This window comes from Grammomys surdaster, unplaced genomic scaffold (genome assembly GCF_004785775.1).
Source record: "Grammomys surdaster isolate TR1022 unplaced genomic scaffold, NIH_TR_1.0 130, whole genome shotgun sequence".
Lineage (NCBI taxonomy): Eukaryota > Metazoa > Chordata > Mammalia > Rodentia > Muridae > Grammomys > Grammomys surdaster.
Genome location: NW_021604588.1, coordinates 11629361 through 11654986, shown reverse-complemented (window position 1 = coordinate 11654986; position 25626 = coordinate 11629361). Strand labels below are relative to the sequence as shown.

At 42.3% G+C, this 25626-nt stretch overlaps 1 protein-coding gene across 2 annotated transcripts; it reads right to left on the bottom strand.

Annotated features, from left to right (window-relative positions):
* Positions 1-577: 577 nt before the first annotated feature.
* On the bottom strand, positions 578-14952 carry Tada1 (transcriptional adaptor 1). 2 transcript variants are annotated; one of them, XM_028761059.1, is made up of 8 exons: positions 14643-14952; positions 11894-11985; positions 11651-11716; positions 7238-7335; positions 5318-5527; positions 4066-4217; positions 2241-2403; positions 578-1644 (listed from the first exon to the last, which is right to left on the bottom strand). In XM_028761059.1, the coding sequence occupies exons 1-8, from the start codon at positions 14714-14716 to the stop codon at positions 1492-1494; spliced, it is 1008 nt and encodes a 335-aa protein (XP_028616892.1). In that variant the 5' UTR covers positions 14717-14952; the 3' UTR covers positions 578-1491. The 2 variants fall into 2 exon arrangements, with proteins under 2 accessions (XP_028616892.1, XP_028616899.1); XM_028761066.1 differs by lacking the exon at positions 14643-14952 and adding an exon at positions 13866-13891.
* Between the last annotated feature and the right edge of the window lie 10674 nt (positions 14953-25626).

Here is a 25626-nt window from a genome sequence, read left to right as displayed (position 1 = left end):
AAAATCACTTGACCTCTAACTCCATCTTCAGAAAATCACTTGACATCTGGCACAGAAGACAGACCCGAGTATAAACCTCAAAACAGGATGGATGTGGAGCCCTGTGGTCTCACTGGAGAGGTCACTAAGTATAGGCCAGGGCCTAGCACAGTGAACAGCTTCGAGCTCAGAGCATTCTCTGCTACACGACTATTTGGAATTCTCTATTGCTGAGGCAGCCAAGACCAGTTACCACTCATAACTGCCTCTGTGAATTCAGGAGAACACACAACAAACACATCCACATCCTAGACAGCACTGGGGCCCTTTGTACATCAGCGGTGTGTGCCTATCACTCCAAATCCTTTCAACCTCTAAAAGTTCTTGAGTGTCACCCACCCACCTGACACTCTAAAAGGTTTGCTGTTACTTTAAAAAAAAAAAAATCTTAGGCTACATACCACTAAATGCATACTTTAACAAGAACCTGCCTTTGGTACATTCTTTTGAAGTTTGAGCTAAGATCTCAAATGGCTGGACTTCTGTTTCTGTGGAAGAGAATATTCCTTACCTCTTATTTGAATAAACAGAAAAAGGGTTTCTCCCAAAATGTTTATTTGTCATGTTTAAAATACAAAACCAAATCCACAGATCCAGATATAGGAACACACAAAAACATTCACATGTATCCACTGCTTAGGCCTATGAAAACCCATCTATACATCTAACTTAGCCATCAATACTACATGAGTGAAAAGCAACGTAGCTTTAAAACAAGTTGGTTACCAGTAACACTGTCAAATGTAAGTTCATAGTACCACTTGAAAGGGTAAAACAGACATTTTGTAGAAATAGAAAAATTAGTTTGTAAGATTTCATGAAAACATTCCATAGGACTGACAAGGTTATCAGTCAGCTAAAACAACGGAATTACAGAAAACTCTTAAGGATAACTACATCTAAGAATTGGACTTGAGTATTAAACTTAAAGCAAGAACCACATTATCTAAATCCTGCTCTCTGGGGTGAAAACAGGTTGCTTGAGAACGTCAGCAGCTAACTAGTCACTAAAAGATTCTGATGAACACTAGGCTATTCCACCAATATGCAGAGTACAGTTGTTCAGGAAAAGCAGATTTTATAGTGCCAGATACAGAACATACATCACCGAGCACAGTAGTCCTCCTGCTAATCGTGGGACTGAACTACAACAGCATCCTTAGTCTACAATGTCACCTATCTTACTGACAGACCAGATTCACCTCAGGTGTCTTAATATCCCTATTCAGACACAGAACAATAACTGTTCCTACACCTGGGGACACAGACACACAGGTCATCAGTCAGACATATTAATGGCTTCACAGTAGCAACACAAAATGCACTCAAAAGTCACATTTCCATAGGAAAGGTTATACATACACTATACACTTCAGTTTTGAAATGTGGACTCAAAAACATTCAATTTTCAGCAACCAATTTAGTGATGGTCCCAAGTCTTCAAATTCTAATTTAGCAGAGCAAAAGTCCTTCTTTCGCTGCCAAGCGCTGGCGGTGGACTTTGTCTTGTTGTAGCTCTTCGTGATTGGGGTGCCAGAGTTTCATGATGATCCTTTCAATGTTAAGGGCATACACAGTATGTGTTGGGATGACCTCCCTGTGGACCTGTGATTTTAAAATTACATGTTTTCTGTTATGTTCCAATAGACTTATTTTTCCAGAATTCAAAAATATAACCTATATTTTTAAAAAATGCTCATGACTTAGATACCCTATGAATTTTAAGTCAGAACCTAGTGAATCCCAAGATAATAAGGAAACTAAATGGTTCTATGGGCCACTCAGCAGTTAAAAGAGAATTGCCATGCAAGCCTTATTACGTGAGTCCAATCCCTGGAACGCACGTGAAGTAAAGGTGAAAGGAAAAGAAAGGAGGAGCCCACAAAGTTGTTCTCTGACCACACGCAAGTCGCAGCACGTTGCACTGACACACAAATACACAATAACTATTTAAATTTTAGAATTAAAAAAAATTGAATATAAGGAACTTTGGGATTACTAAGAGTGGGATTTTTGTTTGTTTTAATGAGGTAATGGATGAGAGGTAAAATAAGAGGAACAACAAGGTTTGTGACTTTAAAATGAGGCTATACAGTTGACCAAAAAAGCAAGTCAAAACTGAGAAAAGCTGCTGTCTTTGTAGACTCACAGTCATTAATGTATCAGTAAATATAGGTAAACCTTAAGGAGCCAAGAAATACCTGCAAAGCTTCAAACAGGTCATACATATTCACTGGAGGCAACGATGCAGGGAGAGTGTCCCCAGAGCATGCCAAAAGGAAGGCAGCCTGCTGCTCAGCATCGTCAGGGTGTGGATGAGAAGCTGGGTTCTGACTGGCACACGGAGCAGAAAAGGCTGGAGGGCTGGAAAAGAATGTTTTAAAGAAATACTCAAATACTCTCAGCACCTATAATGGAGACAAGTGAACACCTAGAAGAGAGAGGCTCTGCGGAACGTCTCATTCTCAGTATCTTTAAATGAAGTAGAAACCACCACTGCATATATAAAGATTCTTGATTTTCAAAAGGCTCCATGCATCAAGCTGGAGACAATAGAATGTAGCCACATTTCCTCCCTCCTCCTACAATCCTAACAGATTTACTGAGCTCAGGGTACGGAACCAAATTGTTCCCTGCCCCTTAAGACTTTCCATTTTGGAAAGAAAACAAAAAAACAGTGTAACTTTAGAAATATGAAATTGCAAACAAATGGAGAAGGCAAATATTAGTGACAGCAGGCTTAGAAAATACACATCATGAAAAGTAGCAGACAAAATGGGAGTAAAAGAAAAAAGTCACCCAGATCTTGCTAACTTCCCAAAACAGGCAAACTAAATGACAAGCTGGGAAGTTAGGCATGACTTTTACATTAGCACAGGTAAGTACACAGTTGTCAGGAAAATACAAGGAAGTGGAGCAAAGACGGGGCAGCGACTGGATTTAAAGCACCAAATGAAAGAAGCCCTGCTAGAGAAACAGCTTTGAGGACTGGGAGAGAGGATGGAGGGCTCCAGAGCAAAGCCATGGCAGAGACAACTCAACACCTCTGACCACAAAAACACTGTTTTGTTTTTTTCAATTTTTCCCCAGAGAATGACTTAAATATGAAATAATGTCAAATAAGTCTGTCTGAATGAGGTTTGAGTAATAACTTCCTCAGGTGGAACCTAACCAGGGACCCCAGCTGAAGATGATCCTCATCAGGGTCTCCAGGCCTTGGACTGGCCACTGTCAGCTCCCCTCATGCCTGCCCTCTCTCTCTAATTTCTCCACTGCAGCTCCTGCCTGTCCTCCTGGTCTTAAATATTTGCTCTGACCTTGTATGGTCACCTCCTTCCTCCTGTCCTCCACTAGCCGGACAACCAGACAGACAAAATCCAGCCTTTAGAAGAACAGCTGCTGCAGTAACCACAAGAAAACTGTACTGCTATTTCTTTCCTAAAGGTTAAAATTAACACTAAATTTTGTTGAGAAAGTACAATGGGTAAAGGTAATCTGAGCCAACTCACAGAAGAGTGGCTTAAAACTGAAGAGGGCCCTGGGAAGCCAGAGGGGGCTGAGGATCCAGATCCTATCTGTACAACAGATGCCGAACAATCAGAAGACATGGGCACAGGCCATGACCTTGAGCTCCAGCTAAAGGAGTCACGTGAGGCCATGAACAAACATCTACCATTCTTCCTCCTCTTCCCACCGTCAAAAGACCCAGCCTTAGGCCATACTTCTGGCTGAGAACAGACCAACCACCTCCTCACCAGGCAGAGGCCATCATCAGGAAACACTACCTGAGGACCTGAAAAGCTACCCAATCCCACTTCAGAAAGTGAGAAGCAATCAAATCAAACAATTGCCTGATTAAAAAAATAAGTACCAGAAATATATAAAGCATGTAGCTTAAGAAATAACTGTGTTGAAGTCAAACTAGCAGAAACACAATAACTGACTCTTTAGACAGTGGTCTACCACATATGGTCAGTGACCAAGCAGCAAAGGACTGAAGCAGAGTACAGGAAGCCACTCACTCACCCTTCAACCAAGTTGTTGTAAGCCACCACACTGTTCTTCAGGTATGGCTGAGGGGTGACGTTACTACCAAAGGCATATTTAAAATGACCGTCTCGTACCCGGTAAGCTTTCCTTCTCGACACAACTGAAGTCAGAATGTCTTTGAGGTGATTCTGTAAAAACAAAAGAAAAATAGCAAGAGCCCCTCAAAAGCAAAGCGTAGAAATTCCACTTTCAAATGCTCATACTGTTTAGGCAGAGGTGCAGACTGACAGAGCCCACGCCCAGATGCAGGGTACCGCGGAGGGTGAGCTGTCTCCACTCTGCTCTCTCAGGAGGCTGTGCCCCATGAAGAGCTTTGCTTTGAAGTGGACTTCATTTCCGTCTGCAGGGCTGAGATTGGACAGCACACAGGGCACATGTCCACCACCCCGCAGGTACTGTGTTTTGTTTCCTTAGCTGATGCTTCTCAGAAAGGAGTTTTGGGAAAGAAAGTATTTTTTTTAAGACAAATAACCTTGAAGTTTGACATAAGACCTAGTATTTGCTGGTTACCAAGTTCACTGCGAGAGCTTTTGCTCTCACATGCTCTTCAAACAGATACCAAACACCACACGTCTATTCACAGTCTTTACCTACAGAGGCGCCACGTACATTAGAGCTGCTGGGGAATGTGAAACTAGAACCCTCCCAGCATGTGTTAGCTCAGACAGCCAGGATCAGGCGAGGCACTGAGATCAAAATCACTATCTTCTATCAACATTCCCTTGTGCAATTTAATATGGGTTTTCAAACAGAATTCATTTAAGGCATCTATTATCTTAGAAATGTCTATGAGGAAAATGTGCACTAGAAAACTATCTGTAGTTACTGTGTACTGTCTGGCCTTGGTACATTTTAGAACATTAGTGAGCAGAGGACTGAAACAGTGGGTTGAGCATCTCATGGTTTAAATGTCCACACTGACACTCTTTAAATGCAGGACTACCTTACACACAAGTGGCCTGAGCCACTACAGTTTCTTATCTCTTTTTTTTTTCCTAGAAACTCTTCCTATATTGACAAGTTAAAATGAGACAAGCAGAAGCATGGGTACAGCAGGGAACCTTTCTGGAAAACCTGTCAATTAAAGGTGATTCTGTGGTTTTAAAGTATGAAGTGTCTTTCCTTCAAATGATGACAAAGAGTGACATTCAGTTCCTGTCAGGGTCAGCTTTACACACACAAGCTCATCACAATTATCTGTAGTTATTTCTACCAGGAGCCAACCAACCTCCACCGCGTAGACAACAGCAGACACAGCCTCCTCGGTGACATTGTCCAGCCCGTGCTCATAGGCAGTCACGATCATTCTCCCTTCAAGTTGACCTCGTGTGGGAAGCATCATGGTGTGTGAGCAAAGCTTCAAATCATCATCGTCCTGGGGATCCTTGGCCACAAACTGCTGAGCTCCAGAGAGGGGGTTCTGAGGCTGAAATCTATGCTGAGTAAGCACATGTCAAAATTATTCACATCAATAGCAAGTAACAAAACAAACAAAAGAAACCCACCTACCATACTCGGGGATCTACACATTAAGGCAGCCAAAACTATACTACAAGAGTACTAAAAGTAAAAAAGGAAATCACGGGCTGCAGAGATGGCTCAGCCATGAAAGGCTAGGCTGACAACCAAAACTACAGAGAGTAAATCATGCACAGACGATCATAAATTCATACCCGTTACATGACGATGTGTTACAGGGAACAATGGCTGTGTATACAGCAATCTGTTAGGCTATGCACAACAACCTAGATAGGCCTCACATTCATAACACTGCCTCAGTCTCCCAAGAGCTGCGATTAGAGGTGTGCATCTCCAGACTCAGCTCAGGCACCGAGACTCTACACCTTGGTGCTCACAAAATGTATGGCCTTATGCTAAAAATAACAATGGTAACAATCGGAAGAGACGACATAGAACCATACTCAGAAAATCCACAAGTTTAAGTAGATTCTGAAAGTACAGATACACAATGAATGCTTCAGTTAGGATTTACAAAGCCCAATGAACCAAACAATAGCTCTGACAAACATCCCAAGCTAGTGCAATAGGGCAGTAGCAGCTCATTACTGTTATTGTCTGCTTACATTCCTAACACAAGCTAAGGCATAATCTAAAATGCTTAATTTTTGTTTGTAAAATTTCAGCATTCCTATGAAATTCCTATACACCACCATCACTGGGAGATTTGTCCCTGGTACCTTTGACTTTGCACTGGAGACAGCAATCCATATATATATATATGTATATATATATATATATACATATATATATATATATATTATAAAACAATATTGGCTATTTTCCATTTCCTAAGTACAAAGATCATCCAAACACTTTAAGCCCGGTATGACTCTGGAGACGGGGAGGTGGAGCATTCCTGAGTGTGTATTACTGACAAGAAACATAGAGCACAAAGGCCTGGGATGAGAAGCTTTTGGAAAACTTCTTTTCCTTCCTAAAACCATAGGAAGGTTTCCATACGTCATCAAGTCAAACACTTCATAATCTCTGTGCTGATCTCTAAAGGCTCAGAGCACAGCTGACTATCAACAGAAGCCTGCCGGAGTCTCCGGGTGACCCACTGATCTGAGAGACAACGAGGTAGCATAAGCTCAGCTTCCACTAACTGCAAATTCTCAACTGCTAATGACATATACGTAAATGCTGACAAGAATACATTTATACTCATTTAAAATCACAGCTACTTGGCTGGAAAGATGCTCAGTAGTTAAGGGTACTGGCTGTTCTTCCAGAGGTCCTGAGTTCAATTCCCACATGGTGGCTCATAACCATCTAAAATGAGATCTGGTGCCCTCTTCTGGTGTTCAGGCATACATGCAGACAGAACACTAGACATAATAAATAAATCTTTCAAAATTAAAAAAAAAAAATTTTTTTAAAAAAAATCACAGCTACTTAGCCATGCGAGGTGGTGCCTTTAGTCTCAGCATTTAGGAGGCAGAGATAGGCAGATTTCTGAGTTCAAGGCCAGCATAGTCTACAAAACAAATTCTAAGATAGCCAGGACTATGCAAAGAAAACACTTCTCAACAACCCCTCCCCCAAACAAAGAAATTCCCAGCTATTTTATCACACTAGCTCTTAACCTCACAGTTGCTGGGCTGTGATCTATTGGAGAATGACCTACATCAAATTTCTGACGAACAGAAGAAAGCTTTTTCTTGCCCTTGGGTTTTCCAGGCTTGGCTGCAGAGCCCCCTGTCCAGGGCAAAGATCCAGCACCCTCTATGAGACAGAAAAACAATAGTCATAGTGAAAAAAAAAGCAATTACCAGAGTGGAAATGACAACAGCTAACTTTTTTCATCTGGAGATAAAAAGCATGGAGGTAATGAAAATAAATAATGAAGCTCAAATCTGAATCTTCTCTTTCTACTTCTCTACAAACAAAATTATAAATTCTCTCCAATAACACTGTTTTCTGACTATAACCAAAATTGTATTTTTAAAGAAAGCAAACTTTTCACTTTTTTTTAGTGTGTGTGTGTACACGCATATGCGTGTGGAAGTCAGAGATAAATGCTTGTCTTCCTTCATCACTTCTCCATCTTGTTTCACATGATGGGGTCTCTCACTGAACCTAGGTAGCCAGCAAGCTCCTCCCTTCTTTGCCTTCCCAGCAGAGAGATTACTGGCAGATCATTATAGGTAGATGCTGCCATGCCTGGCTTTGACATGGCTTCTAAAAGGATCAAACTTGGGTCTTCATGCTTCCATCTTCCCAGACCTATATCTTTAATTAATTGGGGTGGGGCATAGCCCAGATTGGTTAACTGAATACATGTATTTATCTCTTTCTCAAAACCTGGCTGAAAATAAAGGAAGGCAAATAGCGTACACCTACAAGAAATGAAGTCTCAATAGGTTCTAAGATGGACGTAATGACTTACAAAGTTTATCCAGGGAGCTGTGGCCCAGCAAGGACAGGCAAAGGAGGCTTACAGACAAGAGTGAGGAGGGCTTGGTAAGCTGAAAACTCAGTATCAATACAAGGGGAGTGTTTAAAACTCCCATGGGCTAGGTCTAGTATGAAATATAAATGTGGGGGAGGAAGAATTAATCAAATACACTGTGTACATTATGAAATCCTAAAACAATGAAAATATCATTTTTAAAATGTAGCACTCCTTGTTTAATAATTAAGAACACTAAGACAGCAATGGCGAAGTAGCAAGCCATGTGCAGGCTTCTGTGCAAACGCAGCTCCCATGCCCACAAAGCAGCAATGCTCACTTCCAAGCACAGACGGCATACAACAGGGAACATACAACAGGTGAGCCGGGTGGGAAGAAGGGGATGGCTCTTCTCAAACCACACTCAGCCTCGCTGGTGTCTGCTAAGGCAGGCAGTAAGGATGTTGGCTTCCTAGGACAAAGCTTTCAGCATATACTCCTACTCAACAGTGGGCTGTCAGACTCACTGTAAAGAAATCTCCACAGGTTTTTGCTACATTTCTGAAATGGAAAGGAGAACACCAAATAGGTACTTCATCATACTTGGTGATACGGAATATTCACAATGGAACACACTCAAGATTTGGGGTGGGATGGGTCACATGAGCAAACTCTGGCATACAACCCTACCTACCCAAAAAGAAACTCAGGAGTACCATGCAGCAAAACTGCATCCGAAAGAGAAAACTCCAAACAATCAGGAGTACCAAGATTCATTAACCTAACCTTGCTTCTGAAGGTGGCTACTGAAGGATGGGAACTCAAAGGACACAGGGCAATAAAATAAGGCAGACAGTGCAGCTCACACATCCAGAGACAGGCTTGCTTAAACCAGGATGAGGGACAATGGACCACTGTCCTTAACAACAGACACTGTACTGACTGACTGGAACGCAGCGTGCTAGGAAAGAGCAGCCTTTTCCAAAAAATGTTTTGTGCTGATTTTTTGGGTTTTTTAGAATTACAAATACAGTGTTTAATTAAAAAAAAATTATCCTTGGAAAAATATCTCCAAAATAGTAATTTCAAAGTATTCTTCCAAAATAGTATTTAAAAGTTTTTTTTAATATATATGTGGAATGTGTTGGGGGAGGGGAAATGTGTGCATGCACATGAATGCAGGTGCCCAAGGAGGCCGGAGGCTCTGGATGTCCTAGAACTGGAGTGACAGGAGCTGAGAGCCACCTAACATGGGTGCTGGGAACCAAATTTGGTCCTCTCCAAGAGCAGTATGTTTTAACTGCTGAACCATTTCTCCAGCCCCATTCCCTACCAAAATAATTTTAAAAGAAATACTCATAATTGTAATAACATAATTATTAACCATTTTTTAAGATTTATTTATTTTTATGAGTGTTTGCATACATGTTCATACGTGCACCGCAGATGATGTCCAGTGCCCTCAGAGCCCAGGAGAGCTCCCACGGAGCTGGAGTTACAGATGCTCATGAGCTGTCATGTAGGTTCTAGGAACTGACTCTGGTACTCTGCAGCAGCCATCTCTGCAGCACCACTGGTTACCATCTTAATGAACGCCAGGTTGGTTGGTTGGTTTGTACGGGGGTGGGAGGAGCGTTAATAAAGCTTTGTGGAAAAGTTAAGCGAGGTTCTACAGTTCAATTCTACAGTTCTTCAATTAGAACTGGACCCTAAGTGCTGGCAGAAAAGCTGGCAGTGCAGGCCCATGAAGGGGTGGGGTGCACTGAGCTCAGGAGCAAGCTGTGTGGACACAGAGGGTGCCAGAGGGAAGAGGTCCCCGGGCACTGAGGACTGGTCGGAGCCAAGGCTTCTGCTTAAGGAGACAGGGCCGTTCTGTCTTGATCTGATGTTGGTTTTCATTCTACTAAAGAGGCTGACAATACTGAAGAGCTGCATTAAAGATTATCTAACATGCTGTGCACAATAAATATTATTATTTAATGTGTATTTCTGGCCTTCCTTAGAAAAATAGGAAACAGTGCTGGATAGAGGGCTCAGAGAAAGAGAGCATCCGCCCAGCCTAATGACCTGAGCTCAGTCCCTGGAATTCCGCTCACAAGGTGGCCTGGGAGAACTGACTCCTGCAAGGCACCCTCTGACTTCCACACACACATGCTGTGGCGTGTGCACCCACATACATACACATAGAACAAAAGCAATAAGAAGTGTAAAAGAAAAGAAAAAGAAAACAGCTCCGTCTGTGATTGTTGCATACAAAGAAGGACATTTTACTTTTAACAAAAACCATTCCTTTGTTACTTGCAAATGTTAATTTCAATATGAGGAAATAGTGTTCAATGAAGAAATGATGCTTTGTTTCCAAATTGGAGATTTTCACTTATTTTAAAATAACCAATAGCATCCATTCAAGAAGACTGGGTTTTATTTAATCAATCTCCAAATGCACTCTCACTGACACCGGTTTTCACTTGGAATGTACTTCACATAACCTCTCATCTGCCTTTCATGGTCAATGTTACTGTGCCTGTTCACAAGTTTAAAGGTTAAGAAGCATCAAGTATTAATTATATTAGGGACACAGTCAAATCTTGTGGTCGACTTGTGGGCCTGGTAGGTATGCCGCACTCTACATGCCTGCCTGGAAAGAACCACTCCTCACAGGCTGCTGGCTCTTCTGCTCAAACACAAATCCAGTGAAAGACCACTTGTGTATAACTTAAGAACTCGGGAGCCCTGACACAGTGCAGAACTGCATGGTGGCAGCTTGGTAAACAGTAAGGGACCCACTTCCTCTCCAGTGCCAAACCACTGTCTACTACACTCGGAGGACCAGACGGTAAGACCTTATTTGAACTCTTTATCAAATAAGGGAAGTTAGTTACAATCGTTACAAGGTATAATCCAGGGGCTGGAGAGTGGACTCCAGCAGAGGACCTGGGTTCAGTTACTAGCACAACTGCTGGGAATTTCAGCCCCAGGGGAGGTGATGCCGGCAAGTGTACCCACCCTCACATAGACACACCCATTGATATGTAAATAAAAAACGATAAAAATCAAAATTGTTAAGGGATAACTCAAAACACCGGCCATTTCCCGACTGTCTTTTAAGATATTCAGAATTCCCCTTGGCTTAGAAAAGAAAACACTGACTTACTCTACAGAGGCAGGAAGCCCCTGGGACCCACAGGTTTAGCAAGGTCCAAGACAGCTTTATCGGGAGGGACATTTTCAAAGCACTAACCTCCTCCAACCATCTAGCAAACACTCACTGAGCTTCCTACTGGTGCTGCTCTGCTCGGAACACATCCGAAGCCCAGGCTTCTATGGTGACTTCCCAGCATCCACTGCTCGGCTGTGTCTACTGAACACCCTCTCCTAGTACCAACTGCCCTCTCTTCATGGCCTTCCTTCTCTGCATCTGGACTCCCACCCTGTCATCTAGAATGTGGCGAGCTGTGTGGGGAGTAAGAGCACAAGGAAAAGTGCGCGCATGCATGTGCGTGTGCGTGTGTGTGATTATTACCTACATAACATTTGGCGGTGGTGGTGGAACATTTCCTTGGTAAACAAGAGGGGTGTCTGACAAAGGAAGTTAAATATCTACCCCACCACCCCTCCTGGAAACTGGAAACATTCCCACTCCCTTACCTGGTGTAGAAACCAAAATCTGACAACGTGTGAGGATGGCCAGGAGGAAATCATTGTGAGAATGGACTGCAAAGAAGGAAGGTTGTCACAAGTCAGAGTAGCTCGAAAATACTTAAATGTTCCCTCTCTCCCTACCAGTCTTCCCAGTTAACTTCATAACCATGATATTGTTAAGATTTTCTTACACAGCATCAAAAACAAAAGTACTACTTGCAAATCTGGGGAAACATGGAGAAGCTCTACCATTGTCCTGTGTGAGCAGTCTGTGAGCTTCCAGGTCGAACTCCTCTTTACTGATCTTCTGCTTGAACCACAACTTCAAGTTGGCCCAGTATCTGTAGAAAGAGAAATGACATTAAAGCCACAGACTTCTGCCTCTGCCCCCAGGGCTCACTCCAGCTGCTCCGCCTCCCAGGGAAGACAATTCTGTACTCCCCAGAGTCTGCGGCTGAGGAGCAAACCTCCTTGAGTTCCCGTCTCTTGGCAAGTGGCTCTGGGTCAGGCCTATATAAAGATATACCTGGGTTAGGATGAGACCATGAGGTGACTCCTAAGCCAGTCTGTCTCGTCAGCAGCACAGAAGGGGACAGATACTTCAGACTCCTGCATGGTCCCAGGAGAGCCTCAGAAGAAACCCACCCCTCCAACATACTGGCCTTGGATTTACAAGCCCCAGAGCTGTGAAAATATTAATTTCTGAGGTTTAAGCAACAAGCCTGTGGTGCTTTGTCCTGGTAGGCCTAGCAAATGAACATACCAAAGAGGCAGAAGACCAACAAGAAACATCCTTTCTCCCTAAAAGATGGTTTCAGGGCAGACTCAGAGTAGACACAGCTGTGCCTTTCCTTCTCTTGGTCACCTTCTTTAAAGAACATAGGGGCCTCACTCCTAAATGTGTATGTTTTATGGGGAAGAAAGTGGTTACTAATACTTCTGTGTCCCATGCTTCCGTTCAGATGAGCTCAAATTGTACACTAATCAGCAGAGAAACCGAGCTTCTAAGCACCTCATCAAAAAGAAACTCTTCCTGGATCTGAGTAACTGAAAGCCTGTGTTTTTACCACTTGGGACTGCTTGACAAACGGTGAACAGTTCACATGACGCACTTTGTATACGCCAGTTTTCCCCACTTCCAAGGAGCACAGGTAAATAAATGGTCATGATAGACAACGCCAAGAAAACTGCTGAGGAGGAAACGGCCAGAGACAAGCAAGCTTAACCAAGAGGGCAGTTTTTAAAATGAACAAAGACCGGAAACTGAAATGTAGAACAATCCCATCATTTACTGTATCCCCGACACAAAGATTTCACATGGCAGATCCATAAAATTTAGAATCAGCGCCCATATTTGAGCAACATCACAGTGAGCTTCAGCCTTTACAAATGGAAGAGGGAAATGCAAAGATTTCTGTCAGCCCTGAATTTGCTAGGTGAGTCTGGAAGGTACAGTATCTAGCCAGTTACAGCCACAGCCTTCAGAAGCCATGGCCTGCAGGTTTAGCACCACGGGAAACCATTCCCTTCCAAACCTGTGAGAACAGTACTCGGAAAAAGACACAAGTCTCCTCATACGTTTTTAAATTAAGTCTTACCACACAGTATTACAAAAGAGTACAGCCGTTCTAACAAAGCCAAAGGCTGCCATTTTTACCTATTGAAATGATTTTTAAATTTAATTTCCTCCTTGCATCTCAGATGGTCCTTCTGTGATACTATTTAGTGCCCATGGAGCGTGGTGTGAAGATCTTGAAGCAGGCCGATCAAACTGAAAACATTACAATACAAAAAGGCCAAAGAGGCCCTCACCCCACTCAGCTTGCAGCCTCTCACCAGCTAAAAACGAAAATTCCAAAACTACTAACAATATCCACCTAAGACCTCCTTCTCCCTTCCAGACTGTAAAACCGAAACTGTCTGGTCATCTGGGCAGAAACCCCTTGTGCAACTTTAATGGCTTCTGGTTTTACTTTATGCCACCAAAACGCGTAACTTGTGACTCTCCATTGAGAAGTCCCTGGGTATGTCTTCTCCTTTCCCTGGGCATCTCTTTTTAACTCCGGTGCTAAAAATCTAAATTCTAAAAATAATAATAATTGTTATCATTATATATTTTAAAGCCTTTTAAAGCGGGGCTCAGGTGAGAAGCTGGCACCTACGCTTTTCTGACAGCCTATGAACACTCCCCAGCCCTGCCTCACTGGCTGCTCTTGACAACCTTTTCTGCATCAGCGCCAGGAACTATGGGTTTGCCAGAGTTGAAGTTTCCCAAAAGATCGAGGCACCTCCTCGGGCTGCGGGAGGCTACTGCTTAAAGAGCTGTCACTGTTCCAATCGCTGCTGGACAGTCCGATGGAGGAAACGGGGGTATTTTACAAGTAGCCCCTGTAAAGCATCACAGAGCGAGAACCAGAAGCCTTAGTCCCACCCTTGGCCAGTGTCTTTGGGGGAATAAATAATCTCTCTGGGTGTCGGAGTCCTGTCTACCAAATGCGAGTACTAACTGTGCCGATCTCACAGTTTTGAGTATTGGATAACCCGTATAGAACACTGGGAAAGGCGTCCTACGGCCGGCAGGCTGCCGCCCCCTTGGATGCTGTGGTTGTTGGGTAGGTGACCGACCGACATGACATCATCTGGGGTCTGTGTGTCTTCCAAACTCGCTCGATACTCAACGCAGCCCAGCTGGCCAATGAGCGCTGCAGGCTTCCTCCTCCAGGAAGCCCTCCGGGCCCCCCGCCCCGGCGCGCCCCCCGGCTCCGCCGGCTCCCGAGCGTCTAGGGCGCCGCTCCCGCCCCACGAGGGCATCACCGGTGTCGGGGCGCTCAGGAGGAAGTCCTCCTACGTCTCGAGTCCCGGAGGAGCCGCACGGGAGCCGTGGCGGCCGCGAGACGCCTGGGGCCTCCGGGAGGTGAGAGAGTCCTGGGACTACGGCAGCTCTGGGCTTGGGGCACACCCACGGACAGGCCAGGAGGCTGGTTCCCGCGTCGCTTACTGTTTCACGTTGTCCCCCAGCGCCTCGCTCAAGTTCTTCTTGGCTGCCTCCAGCTCGCTCACAAAGGTCGCCATTGCAGCGCGCGTCTCAGCCCGACCGTAGAGCGCGCGGCCCACGGCCACCAGCAACCGAAAGATCAACTCGGCGGAAGGCCTGTGCTCCGGACCCCGAAGGCTCGACTGACTCCGCTCGACTCCGCTCGAGTCCGCTCGAGTCCGCTCGAGTCCGCTCGAGTCCGCTCGACTCCGCTCGACTCCGCTCGACTCCGCTCGACTCCGCTCGACTCCGCTCGAGTCCGCTCGACTCCGCTCGACTCCACTCGACTCCACTCGTCGGCCCCGCCCCCAGCCGCTCGGGAGACGTTGCGTGTGTTTGGTTCTCGGCCCCGCCCGTCTCCCAGTCGGGAAAGCACCCAACCAAACTCCGTTCACCAACTCCCGCCTCTCGGGTCACGTGATCCGTTTCCCCCCTAGTGGGCGCGTGCCCAACCTATGCCCGCCTGCCCGCCTGCCCGCCCGCCGCGGCGTCCCGAGCGCTGCCTTGACCGCCCCGCCCGGCCCTGCCCCACCCCGCTCGACCCGCCAGGCCCCGCCCTGACTGACTGGTCGGCTCTTCCAGAAGGAAGAGCTCAGGTCCAGGAGTGTGCATGCAATATCCAATTTATCCTCTTGTCCTCATTGTTTTTGCTGAGTGCTCGCCACCTAGTGTGACATTTAGTTGGGCCATCTCGGTTCTGCCCTCTGCAACTAAAACGAAAGTTCCCTGGAGGCAGGATTTGTGTTACTCAAATTCTGAACATTCACTATTTACTGACCAAATAAAATAATTCCCAAGCAGGACACCCAAAGCGCCTAATTAGCCTGACCCACAGAGGAAAAATGCAATGAACCCCGTTTCAAATCTAGGTCAAGTGGAAGGAGCCACAAGCTAGCTTGTCCTCTGACCTCCCTATGCTCAAATTCACACTTGAATATGCATATATTTAGATACAGAACTTGAATAGATGATTGATAGATAGATAGATAGATAGATAGATAGATAGATAGATAGATAGATGATAGATAGATAGACAGACATAGGATGTTCACCTATCAACAGACTCTTAGGCTAGGGCACATCCTAACTATTGTAAGTAGCTACTTTTAGGCTAGACCACATTGTAAAAGTAACTTTTATTCACCTGATGGAAATGTCTTCGAGACTCACTGCCTCCTGTCTGCTAACCTAGGCCTAGGCCTGGAAGCTTCTAGCCTCCGTGCAATCTAATCTAGGCCTAGAATATTTTCAGCTTCTGAAACTTACTGCTGAATGAGCTCACCCTTTCTAGCTCTTTCTGAACTCTGACTGGCTGGTTCAACTCAGCTGCTCTGGCTCAAATTCATCTCCAAGCTGACTGATTCAATCTGGCTTCTTTCTCTTGGCCTCGTCTGAATTTCTCTGCTTGGCTTCATTCTAACTTTGGCACCGTCCTCCTCTCTCTCATATCCTTCCCCCTCATTTTCTTTGCAAACCTCAACCAGGTAAACTCAAAACCTACCTACCTCTAATCCCTCCAGTAATTGGCTGTAGCCATTTTTATTCAACCAATAGTTTTAAATTAAGGAACAAGGTTGCACAACAAAAGCAGGTAAATGAGGTAACTCACTTGTAGACAGCTAGGCCTTTAGGTACAGAACTTAGCATTACAATACATAGCGACAGATCAAACCTCAACAATGCCCCTTTTTTGTCTAAATAAAAAGGGTGTGTCACTTGTAATAATAAACAACATACAGTAGGAATAATTATGAAACCATTATAAAAAGTATTAGGTAAGAGTTACATTTAAAATGTTCCAATTTAGCAACTATGGAGATGTATTCTATTATCTATCCTATCCTGGTGAGTTCAGAGTTCTGTAACTAAATCATTTTCTATCCTAGCTTGCATTATCAACATAAAAACATCTTTTTAGACCTAGAACATCTTCTTAAATTCTAAACAACTGAAGCTTATAATAAGACTATCTAGTCTTCGATTGAAACTAGTCTCAAGCAGAGATTTGAGAAGGAAAAAAATATTACCTGAGTGTGCAGGAAGTGCAGGGATTCGGCTTTGAAAAGTTATAGAAATCACAGAGATTGCTGACTGCCTGGACAGTCCCCGACATTCTCTAAAACACTGGAGCATCATCGTCAGCCTTCTGGCCCAGAACACCCGACAGACCTTTTGTGAAGCAGGACTCGTGAAGGATTTGCTTGTCTTGGCAGAGCTTGGCAGTGACTTCCCTGTGTCTGTTTGTCCAGAACATCATTTTGTCTACAGATGAAGTTAGGGCATTTTCTTTGCCTGGTGGCTAGCCCGCCACAAATGAAGCCATCTTCAATTAGAGGGCCTTCAATGCTTATCATCTTCTTCCAAGTCAAATGGGATACTACCAGGAGCTGACATGCCTCCATGTCAAAAAGGTCTTAAATTAATAATAAAAAAAACTTTAAATATCATATTCTGTGGATCTCTGAGGTTTCTGAAGAACATCTATCTATTCATAGCATACCTGAACAAGCAAACGCTGCCTGGGTCTAGCTACTTATAATTTGTATAACCCAGGTTGTATATTGATAATCCAGACTAGTATCTAACATACCCATTAGTTTGACTGTCTCATTAATTTGCATTTCTCAACTGTCCCTAACAGTTTGCAATAGCATCTATTAAAAGGATTGGTATAAATCTTGCATTCTCAGATGATCTGCACAGGCATAACATCTACAGAATAGTTGAAACATGCATACATTATGTTGTAACAAAATTAACCTAAAATTTTGTATCAATATACAAAGATTCACACCAATAAAAACCTTAAACCTGTATCAATATACAGTAATCCATATCAATGTAAACTAAAATAACCTCATTTGAGAATAGCAATAGCTCGAAGTTGAAGAGTAGATTCAATAATCTACCTTTTATTCTATTATTTCTGTATGATAATTCTATATCCCTCCTTTTCTTCTCAACCCCCTTCCTTTTATCTAAGAAAGAAATAAAGAGAAAAAGAATAGAAAGATAGAGATCCCTGAGTCTAAGCTCCTGTTTTTGTTTCCTCCCTGTCCAAGACCATAATTATTTGTAATCATCCCCTAACCTGACAGCATATCGATAACTCATAAAACTGAGCAAACCCACACATCCCAATTGAAGGGACTGAGGCAATGGTTTTCTTATCATTACTTCCTGCTGGTGTTGGACATAGAATTCATTTTGAGGGACTCAAGAAAATTAGAAAAATGGTTAGTCTTAAGAGAGCTAGCTGTAGGATTTGTTGTCCAGTCTGTATGTGCTGAGAAAGTTCGGGGCCTAACTGAAGTCCTCACTGGATCAGTCTATGATTCTGGATCAAGTGAGCTAACTGTTTTGAAGCTGTTCTGATACCAAGTCTTTAGAGGAAGCAGCTTTGCCGTAATCTGAAGTAGGTCAGGCAGGAAGCTGGAACAGCAAGTCTCAGCGCCTCGGCATCCCCAAGGGTGAGTCTTGTTAGGGCTCCGTTCTTGACATTCCATTCTGCAACATACAAATGTTTACAGACAATATATAGTTCTACAAGGACATTTGTACAGAGCCAGGCAGTGGGGGCGCATGCCTTTAATCCCAGCACTTGGGAGGCAGAGGCAGGCAGATTTCAGAGTTCAAGGCCAGCCTGGTCTACAGAGTGAGTTCCAGGACATCCAGGGCTATACAGAGAAACCCTGTCTTGAAAACAAACAAATAAAACAAAACAAAACAAAAAAAACAACCAACCAACCCAACAAACAAACAAAAAAGGACATTTGTAGAGAATGTGCAGAGCTCACAAATGAGTTAAAGAAGATTTTCTGCTCCTTGTTTGTACAGGTGAAAGACATTTCACCTGGATTGTAACTGACATTGCAGTATAGCTCCATTTATGCCATATCAAAGGATGGCATGATGGGTCCAGAGGACTTTGTAGCCAAAGATTTATTGGCCACGTATAGCTGAACATATGATTGGAGACATTTATACATCTCAGTCGGTTTCTGATTTGTTCCATTGAAGGGACTAGCATGTACATTGACTATCTTGGAACTTTTTATTTTCTTCTTGTCTGTAGTCAGAATCTTCAGGAGGTTTTCCCCTATCACGTCTGATTTTTGTCAAATTGGAAGGAACCCATAGCTTTTCTTTTTCTGTGGAAATATGGATATAACCTCTCTCCCAGCATAACAAAATTCCTCTCTTCCATTCTGAGGTTAGGACATCTTTAAAATAAGCATTTTAAAAATAATTCAACGTCTCTCAGCAGCTCTAATTTTTGTTTGCTAGCATTCAAAAAAATTTAGTGTTAACAAAGTACCATGTATCTATCTCTGGGGATCTTTTTTATCCCTTTTTGCTTGTTAAGCATCTCTTTTAACGTACTATTAGATCTCGCTACAATTGCTTGTCCTGTAGGAATATGTGGTATGCCTGTAATACATTTTATACCATAATATGTAAAAAAAAAAAAAACACTTCATTTCATTAGAATCGTATGCTAGAACATTGCTAGTCTTAATTTATACAGGTATCCCTATAATGGCGATAATGTCTAGTAAATGTGTAATTACAGATTCAGCCTCTTGAGAAGTTAAAGCAATTTCCCACTGAAATCCTAAATATGTGTCTATAGTACAGCACACATATTTCAGTTTATCAAACTCTGTAAAAGAAAAGACATCCATTTGCCAAATTTCATTTCCTTGGGTCCCTTAGGGTTACTCCCTGGAGGTAATGGAGTTTGGTTATAGGTAGAACAAGCAGGTCATATCTTTACAATCTCCTTGACTTATTGGCAAGTGATAGAAAATTCTTTTTTAAAACCTGTTAAAGTGATGTTTTTAAAATTAAAATCTCTAGCCTCTAGCACACTTCCTATCAATAGCTAGACAATTTCATCTTTACCTTGTGCTAGAAGAGCTGGTAGACCTGTATGGGGTGTGATTCGTGTTATATAATGGATGATTTCTATTTCTGATCACTAGTTTAGCTGAATAAACAATGAAGTCAATTCAGAATCATTCTGAATAAGCTCAGCAATTTCTACATGCAAAGCAACTCTGCCTATTGAGGGTCATTTGTTATATTAAGAGGGTCTTAGAAATCTAATAACACCATAAGAATCACATATAGCTCTGATGTTTGAACTGAATTATAAGGACTCTCAACCACCTTACTTATATGTTCTGACTTATATCCCACCTTTCCCAACTTATTTGCATCAGTACAAAATGTAGGGGCTCCAGAAATTAGTGTCCCTTTTATTATATAAGGAAGAATCTAATTAGTTCTTTTATAAACTGAAGTCACTTGCTTGGGGGGTATTTATTGTTAATTACTCCCCAAACATTGCTGCAAGCTCTTTGCCAATGTTCATCTTGTGCGCATAACAAGGCAATCACTGCATTAGTAAAAGGTGCCACAATCTCAGCTGGATCTATTCCAGCTCATTGACGAAGTCTAGGGTTTTTTTTTTTTTCCTTTTAGAATTCATTCAGAGACCTTTTCTATATAAGATTTGAAAATTTTTAACTCTCCTCGTGTGCAAAACAAAAAAAAATGTCTCTTATAAGATATAATCTTCCCACCAGGCAGTGGTGGCACACGCCTTTAATCCCAGCACTTGGGAGGCAGAGGCAGGCGGTTTGAGTCCAGCCTGGTCTACAGAGTGAGTTCCAGGACAGCCAGGGCTATACAGAGAAATACTGTCTTAAAAAAAAAAAATATATATATATATATATATATATATATATATATATATATATATATATGTGTGTGTGTGTGTGTGTGTGTGTGTATATATGTATATATACATACATATATATGTATGTATGTATATATACATGTGTATATATATACATATATATGTATATATGTATATATATAATTTTCCCTCTGCATAAGACTTCCTGTGAGAGAATGAGTAAAAGGCAAAATAACTAAAATACATGCCAGCTTTGGGTCAGTCCAATTTACATGAACACTGTGTAAATTTCTTTTCTATTAGAGCCAATTCCTTTTCAGCTACAGCTAAAAACCTTCTTGGAGTATTTACTTCTTTATTACCTTGAAGGTTTGAATCAAATTACTTAGCTCTTAGATTCAGCCAATTGTAGGCCAAAGCCAGATAATATCACCCAGTAATTTTTTAAAATCATTAAGAGTATAATTAACAGAAGCTCCTCTTTGTATTTTTTTCCAGTAGTAACTTGTAATCCCCAGGAAGCCATTTTTTTTTTGCTTCATTAACCATTTGTTCTAAGGTATCTCTACTTGAATCAGCCAGCAAAATATCATCCCTACAATGGTAAATTATGGATTGAAGAAGTTGTTTATAAATTATTTCCAATGGCTGTTGTATAAAATATCTGCATAAAGTATCCTAGTCAACATTCCTTGTGGCAGAACTTTCCATTGGAACCTTTTGGTTGGCATTGAGTGGTTAAAGGTGGGCACCCTGAAGGCAAATCTCTATGTTGTTCTTGTAAATGAACTGTGAAAAGGCAGCCCTTTAGATCAATCCCAATGACAGGCCATTCCTTAGGTAACAAGAAAGGCAATGGGATTCCGGGCTGCAAGGAACCCAATGGCTGACTAATTTTATTGATTGCTCTGAGATCTGTTATCATCCTCCATTTGCCAGATTTCTTTCTAATGACAACTTTCTCATAGGAGAGTTCCAAAGGCTGGTGGACTCTTCTATGTGTTGACCCTCTTGGGCTAGCTGTTCTAGTGCCTGTACTTTTCCTTTGTCATAGACCACTGTTTAATCCAAACAGGTTGGTCAGTTAATCACCTTAGTGGTAAGGCTGTTGGTGTTTTATCAGCAGTGGTTCCTTCAACCAAGATTGAGGAGTTAGTCTCTGACGTATTATGTCTATGGATAGCCTTAAGTTGAAGGTATGCTAATCTGTGTTTCCCATTGTTGCAATAGACCTCTTTCTCATAAGTTCATGGCTACATCTGCCACATACAGCCTTAACCTTCCTATTTGACATCATGGTCCTATACACTTAATCCATTTAAGACTTCATTGTACCTGAGACAATGTCTCCATCTCTAGGAACCGTGTAGATACCATTTGAAGCAGCCAAGATGGATTCCAGGAATCTTGTGTGTTAATGTTACATCTGCCCCAGTATCCACTAATCCTTCAATCTCAACTCCATTCATTCTAATTTAAACTTTGGTCTCTTTTCATTTATAGTAGTCTCCAGAATATCTGTTTTTCTGTGTCCTTAGAACCTCTTGTTTTATCTTTAGGAGACACTCAATTTCCGTTAAGTAGTTTAAATAAGTTTTGAGCAGCTCTCTCTTTATCCTATCAGACCTTGAATTTTGTAATTGTTTTTCAGAAATATCTTTCCTTACTGGACAGGCTCATGTTTTGTTTGTTTGTTTGTTTTTATTGTAAACAAAGCCTTTTAGTTAGTTTTCCAAAATTAAGAAATTGCCTTGTATATCTTTGGATGACCTACGACCTACATTCATGAACTGTATGCCTGTTCCTTCCCCCCATCTTCTACCTTTCACAGGAAAATTTCTCCCAGAATTATTGCCTTTGTAGAGGGATTTATCCTTAGGAATCGTTTGGTTGCCGGTTACTTAGGGAATGACTTGATCTTTCACGGCCACAGCAATGGGTAAGTTTTTCCTTATCTCCTGGGATTGTTTGTCCAACTGTAATTGGATTGTGAGCATTTGCTTTTATGTCTGCAGTAGTTTTAATCTATTCATAAAGAGATTCGGATCTTGCTCTTAATGGTCTAATAGCCTTTTTGCATTCATCATTAGCATTTTCAAAAGCTAAAGATTCAATTAAGATTCCTCTAGCATTTGGATCTGATATTGATCTATTAAGAGCTATGGTTAGTCTTTGTAAAAAGCCCATGAAAAATATGTTTGAAGCCTAGGTTACCTTTGTAAATTACTCAGCTCACCCCTGTTGGTGAGCCTTTCCCCAAGCATGTAAAGCTACTGTGTGACATTGTTCTAGGACAGCCTCCTCAGCGGCAATCTGTACTCCTTACCTAGAGCCCGGGCCTTTACCTAGTAACTGATCCTTGACCGTATCATGGCTCCAGTCCTATTTCACTGCTCCAGAGCCAATGCCTCATCTTTCTATCATGTCAGCCATTGTAACTGAGGGCCAGGCTCTAGAAGGGCTGTCATCAAATCTCTCCAATTTTTTGGAATTGCACAATTCAATGTGGCCCAGTTATTAAGTATCTGACATAAGGTTAATGTAAGCCATAGTTCATTAACCCTTTTAAATCCTGTGTCTCTATAGATTGCCATTTGAATTCTTGACAGCCCTGTGGATTTCTTCATCTTCTTCCAATTCCCTTATCAGGGCTGGGAAAATCATTTGAGGTTTTGTTTTTGTTTTTGTTTTTGTTTTTTTTTTGAGACAGGGTTTCTCTGTATAGCCCTGGCTGTCCTGGAACTCACTCTATAGACCAGGCTGGCCTTGAACTCAGAAATCCGCCTGCCTCTGCCTCCCAAGTGCTGGGATTAAAGGCGTGCGCCACCATCGCCCGGCTCATTTGAGGTTTTTTTTAACGGAAATAGACTGCCCTTTCAAAGTCTTGTTGTAAGGAGCTGCTGTATGTTTCCTCTGTCTCTATCTCAGTATATACTTCCATTTTACTTATAACCTTTTGTAAGTTTTCTTCTAAGGCTTCTTTCCCATTTTTATTATTTTCCCTTTCTTGTATCTTTATTATCTTAATCTCCCCCCTCAATTTTGTTTATAAATTTTTCTAAAGTCTCCTCTACTGTTCATTTTCCTCTCTTTATTATTTTACTGTCCTTGATTTTGTTCACAAATGTGTCTAATTTTTCTCTAATGTTTGCCTTCATATTTCACCCTTTTCCTTTTCCTGTCTCCCAGTCTTTATATTCTGATTTATAATGTTCAGTTTTTCCTCCCCCTCTAATGTTTTGACATCGTTTCATTCTGTTTCATAAAATATTTAATTCTTTTTCTAAGGCTTGTAAAATTTTTTAAGGCCCTGTTTTTTGAAAAGACATAGCAAACTAAAATAGTTATTTGGATAAGAGTGAAGCCTAGCAATGCAATAATTATAACTGGCACAGTGTCAGATCCATCCCTTTTGAACTGTTCAAAATAGTATTACTTAAAGTTCAAAAGGTCTCTGTTGTGTTTATCATCTTTACGCGTTTATTTCTTTTCAAAATAAGAACTTCCAACCCTATTAACTGATGCGATGTTTTCTGTGCCTTTGTCTTTCTCTGGTGTTCAGCTCAAGACACCATGGAGGTTTCTGACTCTTTTATTCGTAGGGAGGAGCTGGCTGTAGAAAACAACTTGTGGCCAGGCAGTGGTGGCGGATGCCTTTAATCCCAGCACTTGGGAGGCAGAGGCAGGCAGATTTCTGAGTTCGAGGCCAGCCTGGTCTACAGAGTGAGTTCCAGGACAGCCAGGGCTACACAGAGAAACCCTGTGTTCAAAAACAAAAACAAAACAAAAAAAGAAAAGAAAAAAAGAAAAAAGAAAACAACCTGTGGCTTTTGTGCTCCTGAGATGATTTTGTCTTCTGTCTCCTATGTGTGGCCTTTTCTCTATTGGGAAAATGGTGCAAGTCCAGCTCCAAGCCTCGGGTGTGGCTGACTCAGAGTATGGACCTGAACTGCAACATGCAGCTTGTGTACCAATTCAACGCTTCAGTCTCCTCAGTGTGTCGGGCTGGGAGAGTGGGGCCTGGCTGCTGGTGTCCTGCCTAGATGTGGGGACATGGGAAGGAGAGCGAGGGCAGGCGGAGGCCAAGCTCTAAATGCCCAGACCAGATCTCTGTGTCAGTGAGAAAACTGCATTGAAAGCCAGCCTCTGCACTGCATATAGGGCTGTGTCCAGGCATGTATTTGCATCTTGTGCTGGGAGCCTCCTGAAAGCTCTTTGTAGCATGGATACTTCCCCAATTGCTGCACTTGGTTGGTCCCAAGCAGTGTCTGTTTTTTGTCTCAGATAGTTTGGTTCTATGTCCCACATAACTTGTGCCAAAATGTACTTGAACCAATTTAAACTTAACCCTTCAGACTTATAAATGAATTGAACTCAGACTAAGGTTATTTTATTTGGCTTTGACAATCACTGGGGGTCACCCCTAATCTACTTTTCTAACTGCTGGCCTGGCTACCTCCCCAGCAGTGTATCCCAGATACTTGCCATGTGTTCACAGTCCATCTTCTCTCAGGTTGGTTTCCTCCTCTCTCCCGGTATCCTCTTTGTCTCCACAACCCCAACTAGGTAAACTCAAAACCTGCCTACCTCTAATCCTTCCAGTAATTGGCAGTAGCCATTTTTATTTAACCAAATAGTTTTAAAGTAAGGAACAAGGTTTGCACAACAAAAGCTGGTAACCTGAGAATTCACTTGTAAACAACTAGAATTGGGTACAGAATTTAGCATTACAATACATAGCAACAAACCAAGCCTCAACAGTTCTGTCTTCACCGTGTTTAGCTTGTTCCTCTTGAACCAGTCTCTGTAAAAACTCTCCCAGTAAAACTGTCTCCTCTTTCTCTCTGCACTGCTCTCACTTAAGTAGCTTCTCTTCTCGTGAGAGTTGGGCATATTCTATTCTGTCAGATCTTTCTCTGATTTGTCACTTTTTCTACCACTCAATTAGACATCACTTTCAAACATGGATGCTTTCTTCTACAAACTAACTTTACCTTCGTTGTTTGGGATTAAAAGTGTGTGCTAAGTAAGGGCTGAGCCTCACCACAACAAGAAATAGAATCTTTTTTCAGTAAATAACACAATCTTGAAGTTCAAAGTGTGATCGAATATCCTGCAACACCACATTTTAACTGTAGAAACTATTGTTAAGTAGTTTCCCTTAGGCTAGGTCACATCCTAACTATGGTTAGGAGTCCTCTCTCTCTCTCTCTCTCTCTCTCTCTCTCTCTCTCTCTCTCTCTC